Source organism: Silene latifolia, chromosome 3, assembly GCF_048544455.1.
Source record: "Silene latifolia isolate original U9 population chromosome 3, ASM4854445v1, whole genome shotgun sequence".
NCBI lineage: Eukaryota > Viridiplantae > Streptophyta > Magnoliopsida > Caryophyllales > Caryophyllaceae > Silene > Silene latifolia.
This window is the reverse complement of record NC_133528.1, coordinates 86,112,625-86,127,485: the sequence shown is the minus strand read 5'-3', so window position 1 is coordinate 86,127,485 and position 14,861 is coordinate 86,112,625. Positions and strand designations below refer to the sequence as shown.

The following is a 14,861-nucleotide window of genomic DNA, read 5'->3' as shown; positions in this document are numbered from 1 at the left end:
TCCTAGATGAGGGTTGGGAATGAATGTACCAACCCTAGGAGGCTCTAATTCTCACTTATAAGTAGTCGGGTCGAGAATTAGGTCTAGCCTACGGTCAATGGTCTCACAGGGTGGCCTAGACTCGTAAGTCATATCCCAAATTTCCCGCAACTAACCTATGGACACGGGTGCAAGCCACGGGGAGGGACAAGGCACAATTGGGACTTGACTCATCCTTGGGGTATATATAGACTTCCCAACTTTGACCACATTTCAAGCAAAACAAATATGTACAAACTTAGTGCAAAATTATATGTAAAAACAACACATATATACATTTGACAAATGCATGCGAAAATTTAAACAAACATGAAACGAAACGTGCAACAAGTTGGCTAATCCTAGCAACACATCAACACCAACAATCCAAAGTTCCCCAAAGGAACATCCAAGGAACAAAAATCCCATCCTCCTCCATATTATACAACAATATAAAAAGAGAGAGAATGAAAAAGGAGAAAGAGATAAGAACGTGTATACCAAGCGGTCTTCTAGTCTCCTTTTTGCCTCGGAATGTCAATGTACCTATGTCACTTGGTTAGCCAAATACATGTATATACAATGCAATATTTTTGGATTTTTTTGAAAATTTTCAATTTTTAGTCATTTTTTTGAAATTTTTCTCCAATTTACAAGCATATATACAAATAAAAACAAATATACACAAAGTGGATATTTCCCTCCCCACACTTAATATTTACATTGTCCTCAATGGAACAAAGTATATGGAGTGAATAAGAAAAATAAATAACATATTTTTGGATTTTTTAAATATTTGAAACTAAATAACATGTTTTTGTATTTTTAGATTTTGAGAATGTCCTCCCCACACTTATTTATTTATATATTTCCAATGGAAATAAATGTGTGGAGGAAATTTGAAAATGAAAAACATGTTTTTGAAGATTTTTTTTTGATATTTCAAATTTTTAGTGGTTTTTGGTTAATGAATGTAATGCATGAACTATTCTATACTCCCTCCGTACCAATCCAAAGGTAACATAGTAAAAATTGGGGAAACCAAGAAAAGAGGGTAAAAGTGGGGGCAAAAGAGGAAAGCAACCTTGTATTATTGGGTTGGTGTGTGGGCCAAAAGTTGGTATTTATGTAAATAAAAGGAGGAAATAAGGGTATTATTGTCAATTTACAGTCCATTTATAGTATGTTACCTTTGGATTGGTACGGACACTTTAGGCAAGTGTTACCTTTGGATTGGTACGGAGGGAGTATGAAATTGAAAGGACAATGCAAGCTATACTACATGAATGCATAGAGAGTTAATTTAGATTAACTCCTATTCGGGTCATGTCACTAAATGCAAAATGCAGTAAAAACTTAATTAAAGAGAAGGAGAATATATACATTGTGGTGGTTCTTAAGTAACTCCACCAAACCTCATAATCAAAAAGGCTTCAATCAACCGGGATCCTCCTCTTGGAATCCCGCAATCCCTTTAACAACTTCAAATTTTCCCATGAAGCAAGAGCTTCCAAGCTTTGACAACACTTCATGCGCGCCACTTATGGCGTGGTGCACTTCCGACCATTTTCGGGCAATTTCTTCTTCAAGCTTCTTCTTGTCTTGGACAAGAACTTCCTCATTTTCAAGGCTTGGCTCACATTTCCCTTTTCTTTTCACCTTCTTTCTCCATTTTTTTGGTTTCTTCTTCTCAACCCTTGGCTTCATTTTTGGAGGGGTATTAGTGCTAGAGTTAAATTTGGGAGGGATCACATTGGGGTGATCCCCTCCACCCTCCACCCTCAAGCTTCAACTCTTCTTTTCTTTTTTCATTTGTTGGGAAAGCTTCTAATGGATCCAAAAATGAAGGCCCTAAATTAGGTTCATCCAAGTTATCTTCCACCATATCCACCCTACAACAAGAGTTTCTTAGAGATGGAGCTTCCATAGACTTGGCAAGTTCAAATTCAACTTTGTATTCACCCACTTGCAAAGATAACTTCCCACTCTTCACATCAATCATTGCTCCACCGGTGGCTAGACAAGGTCGCCCCAAAATAATAGGCACATTGTTATCTTCGGGCATGTCCATGACATAGAAGTCACATGGAATCACAAGTTTTCCTACCATCAAAGGAATATCCTCAATCACCCCCAAGGGATACTTGACCGAACGATCGGCTAATTGTAGAGAAATCCTTGAAGGCTTCAAATCTTCAAATTGTAGCTTCTTGAACAATGAAAGAGGCATTAAGCTAACACTTGCTCCCAAATCACACAATGCTCTCTTTATCTTCACCCCTTGGATAGAACAAGGAATAGAAAAACTTCCCGGGTCTTCAATTTTGCTAGGAAGTTTGTAGTGAGGATTGCACTACATTCCCTGGAGAGGTTGATGGTTTGCACCTCTCCACTCTTCTTCTTCAAAGGGACAAGATCCTTAAGAAACTTTCCATATGATGGAATTTCGGTTATCATATCAAGGAAAGGAATTGTGACATTCATTCCCTTCAAAATTTCAACAAACTTCTCATACTTTTTCTCAAGCCTAGGCCTTGCAAGCCTTTGTGGAAAGGGTACCGGTGTAACATACTCCCTTGGTGGTGGAGTACAATCTTTGGCTTTAGTTGGAATCGGTTCATCTTGCTTTGGAGGGTTAACCATCTCCACCTCCGTTGACTTCTCCACCTCAATTTCACCTTCTTCCACAACTTCAACCGGGTGCTCTTTCATTACTTTACTAGACACCCTTTTCCTCTTCCACTTAGGAGATTTCTCAACATCCTCCAATTGCCTTCCACTTCTCAAAAATACCGCATTCATCTCCCTTGGGTTAACCGTATTACCTGGAAACTTCCCCGGATTTTGAGCCAATTGACTCAATTGTTGTGAAATTTGGGCTACATGAGTTTCCGTTGCTTTTTGGGATGCTCTTATTTCATCATTAACCCGGCTTTGTGAGGCAATGTCGTTGTCAAGCTTTGAGTCGACTTTTTGGTTAGCAATCACCAATTGCTCAAAGGCTTGCTCCCAAGAAGGTTTTTGAGGGGTTTGAAAGTTTTGGTTTTGAGGTTGGTTGAAATTTTGTCCCTTGAAATCCCCAAATGGTTGTTGGTTTTGAGTGACAAATTGTTTTCCTTGGAAACCGGGTGGGATTTGTCTTTGGAATTGAGAGTTTTGATTGAACCTTTGTTGTTGTGGTGAGGAAGTGGTTGGGTTTTTAATGTTTTGTGAAGCATAAGACAAGAAAGGATGAGTTATTTTTCCATTACCAAATTGGTTGTTGTTATTATTGAACCCTTGCCTTGCACTTGTGGATTCCCAAACTCCATTAGCTTGCTCATAGCACACCTCTTGGAGGGGTGCAATCAAGGGACACCCAATTGGAGTGTGCCCTTGTTCCCCACACAACTCACAAGACAAGACTTGCCTCATATCGGAGCTTGAAGGTTTTGAATTTAGCAAAGCAACTTGTTGGGTGAGTTCATCTAGCATTCCCTTAACCTCCACATTCAAAACCGCGCTAGAATCCTTGTTCTTGTTCTTCCTCATTTGTCTATCACTTCCCCACTCCATAGTTCGTGAGGCTATCTCCTCAATTAGTTCCTTTGCTGCTTTATGCCCCAAAATGTCTAAGGCACCTTTTCCCGACCCCGCATCTAATGAAAGCTGAAGGTCTTGGGTTAACCCTTTGTAAAAATTGTTCACTAGCTCGGCCTCGGAGATGCCATGGTGGGGGCATAACAGTTGGAGTCTCTTATACCTCTCCCATGCCTCATATAAGGTCTCATCCTCTTCTTGAGTAAAGCTTTGTAGTTCACTCTTGACTTTTGTCGTTCTTGAGGGTGGGAAATACTTGTTCAAAAATGCCGAAGCCAACTCATCCCATGTCTTGAAGGAATCCGGGTCACAATTCTTTAACCAATCCTTGGCCGAACCCCTAAGTGAACGGGGGAACAACCTAAGGCGTACCGCATCATCGGAGACCCCATTCGACTTGTACATATCACAATTTTCAAGAAACTCATTTAGATGATCATTTGGATTCTCCAAGGGACCTCCTCCAAATTGGTTGTCTTGAACAAGGTTGAGCAAGACATTTTTGATCTCAAAGTTATTAGCTTGAATTCTTGGCCTTTGGATGCTTGGGTTTACTATGTGCTTAGGAGCCATAGTCTCTCTTATCGGAACCGGATCACCCATGATATTAGATTCTTCTACTACTACTCCAAAAGGATTTTCAAACACTTCAATTGTTCCTTGTTGATTACATTCTTCTACCGGTGGTGTGTCTAGTAAACCCCTTCTTCTTAGAGAATTAAGTCTTCTTGCCGTAGCTTCAATTTCAAGATTAATTGGATATGTTGGTTTACCTCTTCTTCGTCGCCTACTCATGCAAAAGACCTAAGCACTTGAAAGAAAGGATTAGTAACAAGGGACTTAGTCTAAACTAGAACAAAAACGATTAATATCTAGCCGTACTCCCCGGCAACGGCGCCAAAAACTTGATGGTTCAAGTTAAACCTCGCAAGTGAACGATGCGTTGCACTAGTAAGGGTCGAACACGAGGAGCTTGGGAGACTACTAATTGTTTTGATTCTTATGTTTAGCTAAGTCAAGCAATAATTGAAAGATTGATTATCTAATTAAACTAAACTAAATAACAAGTGAATGGAAATAACTAATGCAAATGCTAAAGAATAAAAGCAAGCTAAAATAATGCGGTTTTACTCAATAAATTAGGGACCTAGGGCATGATTAAACCACCGACATTCGTAATAAATCATGAGTTCCTTCAACTAGTTGTTAAGAGGTAAGTGTATTGGATGGAGACGCCTCTAATTCGCCCACCAACTCCCTCCCGGGCTCATGGTGGGACACTAGTGATACCGAATCAACTCCCTCCCGGGCTCATGACTCGATTTCCCCCGACTCAAGACTCAAGGCTCACCAAAGTGGGCCCACTCCGCTCACCTCTCATCAAGATCAAGGGCTTAAGCCCGCGATAAACTCCCGATCATCCCTACCCTTCTCCCGAAGGCGAACTTCAAACCGAAAAACAAAGGCACCTCACTTGGGTTCTCCCTCCCGGGCTCAACCCGAGTCGGCACACGACTAAAAAGGGTAAATGAATCAATCCCGACCTAACCAACTCCCGTTGGTGGACAAGGGTCAAAACCGATAATTACTCCCAAATAGACACAATAATTCAATTCCTTTGTTTAAACCCAAAAACCCCTCCTCAACAACTAATTTAATGAACTCAATTAGATAAATTACTCATGTTCGGGTCTAATCGCACCCTAGTGAAAATACTACTCACTAATCATGGTTAATTTAGCAAGACAAGCAATAAAGGAGGATACTTTAACAATAAACATGGTGATATTATGAATTTTATGATAGGGCATGTAAAGGTGATAAGAGATGATGGAAATCAACTAATAAGGCTAAGAGTAGATGAATTAACTCAAAAAGACCCAAGCTTTATCAAATCTATCAAAGTCTCAAGCTTTATATGAACAACTCCAATCAAAAGCATGAACAACAAACAAGAGAGAGAGATTTTAACTAAACTATTAACAAACAACAAGTCTCAACAAATTCTAACAAAAAGAAATCCAACAACAACAAACAACTATAGAAAACAATTGAAGAACAAAAAAGAAAAGAGAAAAAGGAAAGAAGCAATACCAACTATGAAAGGATGAATAATAATGAAGAACAAGGTAAGAACAATAATAATAATCTTTGATTGATGAAGAATGATTGACAAGTTACAAAGGATTTGAGTTTTTCCTCTCTTAACCTTACAAATTTCTTCTCAAACTAGGATTAGATCCCTAATTTTCTGGAAAATTAAGTATTTATATCAAGTACAAAAAGGTAGGTGGAAAAACAAGAGAAGACGAAAACAACTGCAGCCGAGGGAGTAAATTGTACCCGGGAGGGTACAATTATGCCCGGGCGGGTACAATTATGCCCGAGCGGGTATAATTGTACCCTCCCGGGTAAAATGTCAAAATGGGCTAAAAAACGCTAAAAACGCCAAACTGGTGAGAGGTACCCGACCGGGTAAAGTTGTGCCCGGTCGGGTAAAGTTGTGCTCGGCCGGGTGTAGTTAACTCCCTCGGCTGTAATTCCTCCTAGTTGCTTCCATTCTTCAAGCAAATCCCGTTCCAACTCCGTCCCGCATGAGCTCCCGAGGAAGACACCTACAAGAAGGTCAACAAAATCAAGTAAAGTGGCTCGAAAACTCATATAAGCAAGGTAAGGTGGGAGTGACACGGATCAAGCTAAAATCGGTCAAAGCGACATGCTAAACTAGCCAAAGGGGCAACAAAAAGGGGTCCTAAGCATTGATTTATGAGGGGTAAAATGGAGTTATCACTAAGCCTAAACAATTAACGATTTATCAACTCCTATGTTTAATTTATCATTTACATAACTTGCATGTGTGACCCGACCTCCCTAGACTATTTCTTTATCATTATTGTTTTCCTCCATTATCCAACCAATCAATCATATGACAACCGACCTTGATAAAATTCACCCCATAACAGCTAATTTACAACTCCCGTCTCTCTGTGGATTCGACCCCTACGTACTACATTAATTTGTGTCTAGGGTATTTATTTTTGCATAGGTACACGATAAGCCTATCACACATATACATACAATTACCACCTAATCATCATAACACACCCAAATCCCCCAAATCTACCCTATTATGGTTTTAAACAAACTTATCAAAACATTATAAAAATTATACAAGAAGCTTACCCTCGACACGACGATCACAACGACGTAAAGAACAAGATATTCCGACAACCCTAGCCTTGAGATTTGTTAACAATGCGAAGAAGACGAACTACGTAACTCCTCTTTTCTTTGAAAGGTTTTAGAAAGGTTAAAAGTGATTAAGAATAGAGAGGGAAGCCCTTTTATATTAATCTCGCGTTATTAACAAACCCCCGGCTAAAATAACCCGTAAGGCCAACTTACTCGATCGAGTAAGTGACTTACTTGATCGAGTGCCCCTTACTCGATCGAGTGTCACACGTACTCGATCGAGTACCCATCAGGTCAGCTACTGTTTTGCGTAAAAAGATACTTACTCGACAGAGTAAGCCCCACTCGATAGAGTACCCATAGAAATAGAAAACCGTAGTATTACAACCAGCCTTACCGCCACCAGCACCCAAAAAAACACACGCCCTAAACAACCCCCTCAAAACCCAACACAACTAACCCAACACACTCACCTCCTTACACCACCCCACGACAACCAGTGGCCACCACCGTGGTCTCCCTTGACCCATGGTGGTCCCACCACCTGCCACGATCACACACGACAACCCACGACCAACCAGACACGACACATGACCCGTATTATACACAAACATGCTATAACCACCACAACCCGACATCCACCATACCAACCACCACCCGCAACCACCCCGACACCACCACTAGGACCGCCCACCGCCGACAATACCAACCACCCAAGTCCCAGGTCAAGTCGAAAAACACACAAGGTACAAATTCCGTCTTAAATCCCGCGATAACCGCTCCTTTAGACACCAATTCCGCCACCCACGGTGGTCAACAATGGTCACGGTTGGTCCTACTGGAATCACGACGGTCAAAGGTAGCTACTAAGGTCAACGTCGTTGTTCAAGGTGGTCAATACGATGCTCATACGATAACTTAATTGATTAAGACGATATAAACATAAATTACGACGATCTTACCTTTTATCGCTTAATTGCTCCTTCCGTCTCTTAAATCTCCTTCTTCTATCTTTTTATGAATTATTTTTCAGATTACCTTTGTATTTATAGTCTAGGTTTAGAGAGTATAAGATACTAATTAGGAAACTATTGCCTTATTACAATTATTATAGGAATTATTATTATTATTATTATTATTATTATTATTATTATTATTATTATTATTATTATTATTATTATTATTATTATTATTATTATTATTATTATTATTATTATTATTATTATTATTATTATTATTATTATTATTATTATTATTGTTATTATTGTTATTATTATTATTATTATTATTATTATTATTATTATTATTATTATTATTATTATTATTATTATTATTATTATTATTATTATTATTATTATTATTATTATTATTATTATTATTATTATTATTACTATTATTAAATCTCGATACAATTCCCGACCAAAACTCATACTAAGCCAATAAAATCTGTCCGTATAACCATAGCACACGGCTCAAGGCCTTGTTACCTTTAAGTCCAATTCCTGACTTGCTTAGTTACTTTATCATTTAATTAACGTCTTATTTGCAATTATTATTATAAATGCCATTAATTAATTATTTGAATTACATTATTTATTCTTTTAAATACTTATCAAATTACGAGGTATTACAGTCTTCCCCCCATAAAATGAACTTCGTCCCGAAGTTCGCCCAGAAATACTAACAACAACCTTTATAACATCCATACAACTGGGCACCGTTCTAACTTATGATAACACAATTATCCATTTGCTATTATCAACTATACCAACTTACCAAAACATATCGCAACAATAACTCAAAAACATTTGTATTACATTCTATCCCCCTAAAAATAAACTTCGTCCTCGAAGTTCGATACATCAAACAACATGAATAAACAAACCATTTATTGTAACCTCTCAAGAACATGTAATACACATTGTAACATAAGACAAGTATTATTTTCAACACATCGATTGATGGATAAATGGATAACAACAATCTTCGAATTATTTTTTATTAGTTGCGCGTTTATTTCTTACTAACGAAGTCTAACTTAAACATGCTTGCAGTTAAAGTAAATATATAGGCTTAGGGCAACACAATCCGCATATCACTAGACATGTTATTCTACTTCACATGATGTAAATTATCAAAATATCAAGGTGCAAGAGATGAGAAACAATTCTTTATAAACTTGAGCATAACTTACATTTTCAAGGATAAGAAAACATGTTACAACTTTCAAAAATCATTAATAAATAATAACTTAATTACTTCTTGAGTACTTATACTTTTTAGAAAATACAGAGAGTTAAAAATTCATGAGAGAAAGAATAATGTCCAAAGCTCATAAGGTCAATTTATAATGAATTTTACAACTTGTTTGGTCAAAACAGAAATTTAACAAAAACTTGTCAGAATTTAGGTCAACTTGTAAAACTCACTATTAAATGTTAAAATATTATCTTGGAACGTGGCTTATCAATTTGAAAATATATACGAATCTTTTAAACAGTGGAGTTAGAATCATACAGAAACGATAAGTAAATTTTAAATGACAAATTTAACAAAAATATGGAACGAAAACATAACTGTACAGGAATATTCTGACCAATGTCCACTAAAATATTTATTACTTCTAAGCCGTATGTTATTTATGCATGAAACCAGCAGCATAGGAAAGCTAACTCACAAGGCTATCATACATAAAAATTTCGTGCACAGATATTAAACAGGCAATAAATAGCAGCCAAAGCAATTAAGGGTAAAATTCCGAGAAATCAACCAAATCACATTCTTCACAATTCCACGCATTTTCCGTAAAACTTCACATGTAATCATAACTACGCCTCCCAAATACATGCCAACACATTTTTCTCATATCCACATGCTCATACCAATGCTTAAAAATATATAATATCACATTCCAATCTCCTTAAAAGTAAGGTTACGTCCCCGTAACCGCAGTCATTAATGAAAACAATACTCATCCTAGGCAAACAAAGACTCCTAAGACAAAATAACAATACTCATTTTAAATTACCCCACACTTCAATATCTCTCAAGGTAACCGGTTCAATATTGGAAGGGCCAGAAGTTTGGTGTGAGGGGGCCCCTATTTCTCCTCCCAAGCCTCAAGGGGCTCCTAACAGCTTCTACCCGGGTTCATTTTATTTAGACACCTCCTAAATTCATTATTGATTAAATTCATTGGTTAGGCCCGAGGATCGTTTTTCTCTGATACCACTTTGTAACACTCCCATTTATTTAGGAGTCATTAGCAAGACATCCCAAGTAGAGAGTTACCATCTCGGTTTCCCGAGGTAGTGAATAACAAAGTACAACAAACCAAAGTACTTTAAATAAAATATAGCGATTACATGTTCTTTACAAATTAACCAAACTAAAACTTAATATAAAATATAATACAAAGCGCAGCGGAAATAAATAAAGTGATTGATAAACTATATGGTCTAGACTTCTAGGTATACTGGTTGTAGTCCTCACGCATTCCCATAAGCTCCCAAGTCAGCTAATCTTAAGTACATGTCAAATCTGCTCCCCATTTATGATTCATCACAGGTGTTCACGAATACACAGTCAACCACGAGGTTGAGTAGGAATAAACACTAACAATAAGAACATACGATAGACAATCCAATTCCATACACATAGCACTACTCTTTTAACAACGTTCTCCTTTTCATGACGTAGCACACCTCCTTCAACAACGTGCTCATATTACCTTGGTACCCTTGTAATAGTACCCCTCCCTCACAACGTACATATTACTGATCACCGGAGAGTACAAACTCCCTCAACAACGTACATCTGACTGCCATACCTCTTATCACAATTCCATATACATTATCAACCATAACAATCGAACTTACTTCGTCATAATTACGCGTCCACAATAATATTAATTAACAACTCAACATAATATAATTTCTCCCTTCCAACAATATCAACAATATCAATATGTAAACAATTTCACTTCAACGTATATCATCCACCATATCGTATAATAACAAACAAGAATTGAGTAGGATTTATCCCTATCTGGCAAGTAAATCCAATTACGCAGCTCAAAGCGATCCAAATAATAAAGCAGACGAACCCGATTATAAATTCTTCACAATCTGTTACCTAACATATTAATAATTAATCCAATTATTAATTATTACATTCTAATTATTATTTATTATTCAATTTAATTATTTATTATTATTATAGAATTACGATATTCAAAACCCGATTATATTAAAAAACCCGAATAACCCGAATGCAAAATCCGTCACAAACACCCAACTTACTCCCCATATACACGGTTTTAAATCCGTGTCCACCACCTCCCTTAACCCACCTACACCCGACACCACATGCCACCACCGTCATCACCCAACCCAGCTACCACCAGCCTACACCACGACGCACCCAACTATCCCATAACCACCAGCCTTACGGCCACCAGCACCCCCACAAACACACGCGCTAAACAGCCTTCCTCAAAACCCGACATAACCAACACAACACACTCACCTCCTTACACCACCCCATGACAACTAGTGGCCACCACCGTGGTCTTCCTTGACCCACAGTGGTCCCACCACCTGCCACGACCACACACGACAACCCACGACCAACTAGACACGACACATGACTCGTATTATACACAAATACGCTACAACCACCACAACCCGACATCCACCGTACCAACCTCCACCTGCAACCACCCCGACACCACCACTAGGACTGCCTACCGTCGACAATACCAACCACCCAAGTCCCAGGTCAAGTCGAAAAACACACAAGGTACAAATTCCGTCTTAAATCCCGCGATAACCGCTCCATTAGACACCAATTCCGCCACCCACGGGGGTCAACAATGGTCACGGTTGGTCCTACTGGAATCACGACGGTCAAAGGTAGCTACTAAGGTCAACGACGTTGTTCAAGGTGGTCTAAACGGTGCTCATATGGTAACTTAATTGATTAAGACGATATAAACATAAATTATGACGATCTTACCATTTATCGCTTAATTGCTCCTTCCGTCTCTTAAATCTCCTTCTTCTATCTTTTTATGAATTATTTTTCAGATTACCCTTGTATTTGTAGTCTAGGTTTAGAGAGTATAAGATACTAATTAGGAAACTATTGCCTTATTGCAATTATTATAGGAATTATTATTATTATTATTATTGTTATTATTATTATTATTATTATTATTATTATTATTATTATTATTATTATTATTATTATTATTATTATTATTATTATTATTATTATTATTATTATTATTATTATTATTATTATTATTATTATTATTATTATTATTATTATTATTATTATTATTATTATTATTATTATTATTATTATTATTATTATTATTATTATTATTATTATTATTATTATTATTATTATTATTATTATTATTATTATGAAAAGATGCGCGCAGCTATCATTAATAGAAAAACAAAAGTTTACATGAAATTGGTGGGGAGCCGAGAAACAAGTCAAGGCTCCCACACCTTAGCAACAAAGAAAGCTAAGTCTAGTAAAAATGTAAGCGGCCACCCGAGCCCCCGCATCCTGAGATACCGAGAATTTCTGGATCCGCTTGAACAAGGCAACAGCATCCGAACCCAACTCCCCAAGTGATGAGAAAGAGAAGAGAAGGAAACCATAACCCGCAGCCGCGCACAAATCCCCGTACTTAGGACACTTACGCTGAGCAGCATCAGCAACAACCCGGCCAGGCACAAAATTCGTCATCCCAGTCTGAGTCAAAGGAGAAGACCCGGTCAAGTCAACGCACACATCACGCCCCCCGTCCCAAGAATAAAGCAGAAAATCCGCAGGACGAAGAGAACCCCCATGCCCGTCAACCAAACCAATATCAACCTCCTTTCCCGCAGAAATACCAGATCTATAGCAGATGTCGAAAAGAGTGTCGTAGACGAGGTTATGCCGATGTTTAACGCCCACAGTACCAGTACACGAAACAGCGTGGTCCCCAAAAACATCATCATCAAAAACCCGAGAGCAAGCTGGACAGGGCCTAGAGACCGCGAATAACAGAACACCCAGACGATACCCAAGCACACTACGGTAAGTCCTCCCGTTCATAGTCTGACCCAACCCCGAGATAGGAACCGCACGCAACCAATCAGAGGAGTGGGAACCCTGCTGAGACTGCCACAAAGCAAGCTAGCGAGGTGTCAAAGAGAAAACAGACCCTGAGGCAGCAGCAACCATCGCGAAATAAATGTCTGCCAATTTCTTCATAAGTTTGGGGGCAGCAATTTCACTAGGGTTACCTAAGATACCGAGCCTCGTAGTCGCAGTAAAATCTCTCGCGGCATCATCAAAAGCAGGGCCAGCAGCTACAATACCGTAGGGTCCGAGGAGCTTAGCCCGCAAATCGCCAGACGCAAACGGACGCAATAAAAGCATAATGTAAAACATCCCCCGCCGCATAGACACCAAGACCACCAAGATGAAAAGGGAAAGTAGCAAGGCGCCACTGCCAATCCCCAAAACCCAGGCCAGACGCGGTGACGATACGTTCCAAGCTGGAACGAAGAGCAGCATCAAAAGGAAGATGGACGGACCCAAAAACACTAGGGGAGCAAGTACGAAGGGAGAAATAGAGAGCTTAGAAATACCAAGACAAGCTCAAGTAGAAGCAACTCACATTGCGGGTCCTCAATCCTCGCAACCAAGTCCATTAGCTCAATGGTCCTAGTTACTCTCCTCGCCACAATCTCACTGCCAAAACCAGGGCAAGTACTGACAGGTCCACCCAAAACTGTAACACCCCTCACGGGCCGAGCAATAGAGGGGGGGAAAACCCCAGGGAGCCGACACTGAGGATCCTCAACAGGCCAAAAGACCTCCGTCTTGGAGACATTAAGGTGTAGTCCAAAACGGGGGCCATCCACCATAATCAAATCCAAGACCTTCCCCACCTTCAAAGTATCCCCCACAATGGTGCCATCATCCAAGTACCATGCCTGCATAGTGAGGTCAAAAGTGTCCCGGATTTTGCATACTAAGGGATACAAAACCAAAGCGAAAAGCAACGGACCCAAAGGATCACCCTGCTGGACTCCCTGACAAGACCACAAGCAATGCTCCCCATAAAAAAGACGGGTAGGGCTGGAAAACAAAACTCCACCCAACGGGAGAGAACCGGGCAACGTCGGCGGACTTCCTGAAGCATGGTCGTACGATCAACAAGGTTGAAAGCATTCTGGAAATCAACCAGTAACATGGAAAGTCCCACCTCAGCACCCCGAGCCTCAATGAGCCGGTTCAAGGCATGTAAGATAGCCTCTCCTCCACCGGACACACCCACCACAAACTGTAAACTAGCAAAATAAGACGACAAAGAAGGACCCACCATAAAAGCACCAACCTTAGAGACAAGCTGTCTCCAGACTGTGCCAACAACAATAGGACGGACCCCACCACCTGGTTTCACAAGCGGCGTGAGAGGGGCGCTGGCAATGTACTCTCCCAAAGCAAGAGGGCACCGACCCTCAAGAAAAAGATTAACCACCCTAGTAATAGAAGTGATCAACTCATCAGAAATAGCCACAGCAACGCCACTCAAACAATCCATAAGGTGCTGGGCACGAAAACCATCCCTCCCACAAGAAGTACCACGAGGGAAACTCCGAATCATATCCAAAACCACTGACTCAGAGGCAACCAGAGGATGACGATCCCCAGACAAAGGAGGCAATGAAGGAGGTGGGGCGACAGGATGCTTTTCACGCAGGGCCACAAGAGTGGCATCGGAGTAGAGGGCGACCCCAGAGGAAGAAAGCACCCGAACAGCAGCAGTATAGTGACCATCAGAAATCTTCCGCCGACATTGACGGAGGTTATGCTCACCCAAATCCAGATCCTCCTCCACATTAAACAAAGAAGGACCCTCATCAAAACACTCCTGCAACAGCTGCAAAAACCCCCTGTACCCCCCAAGCAAGGATAGCCCTGGCAATACTCTCCTCCTGACGCTGGCGCCGAATAGCCGTTCTACACTCAACATTACTCCGAGGAGCGAAAGTCTTAAC

At 39.7% G+C, this 14,861-nt stretch overlaps 2 protein-coding genes and 1 non-coding gene across 3 annotated transcripts; 1 reads left to right on the top strand and 2 right to left on the bottom strand.

Moving 5' to 3' along the window:
* Positions 1-1,750: 1,750 nt before the first annotated feature.
* On the bottom strand, positions 1,751-2,248 carry LOC141649303 (uncharacterized). The gene has a single exon (XM_074457996.1). The coding sequence runs from the start codon at positions 2,246-2,248 to the stop codon at positions 1,751-1,753; it is 498 nt and encodes a 165-aa protein (XP_074314097.1).
* A 44-nt stretch (positions 2,249-2,292) lies between these two features.
* Positions 2,293-4,392, bottom strand: LOC141649301 (uncharacterized). The gene has a single exon (XM_074457995.1). It carries the CDS (start codon positions 4,390-4,392, stop codon positions 2,293-2,295), a length of 2,100 nt encoding a protein of 699 aa, XP_074314096.1.
* LOC141650011 (small nucleolar RNA R71) lies at positions 3,722-3,828 on the top strand. Its single transcript, XR_012546076.1, has one exon. It is a non-coding gene; the product is annotated as a small nucleolar RNA R71 (small nucleolar RNA).
* Positions 4,393-14,861: the final 10,469 nt, after the last annotated feature.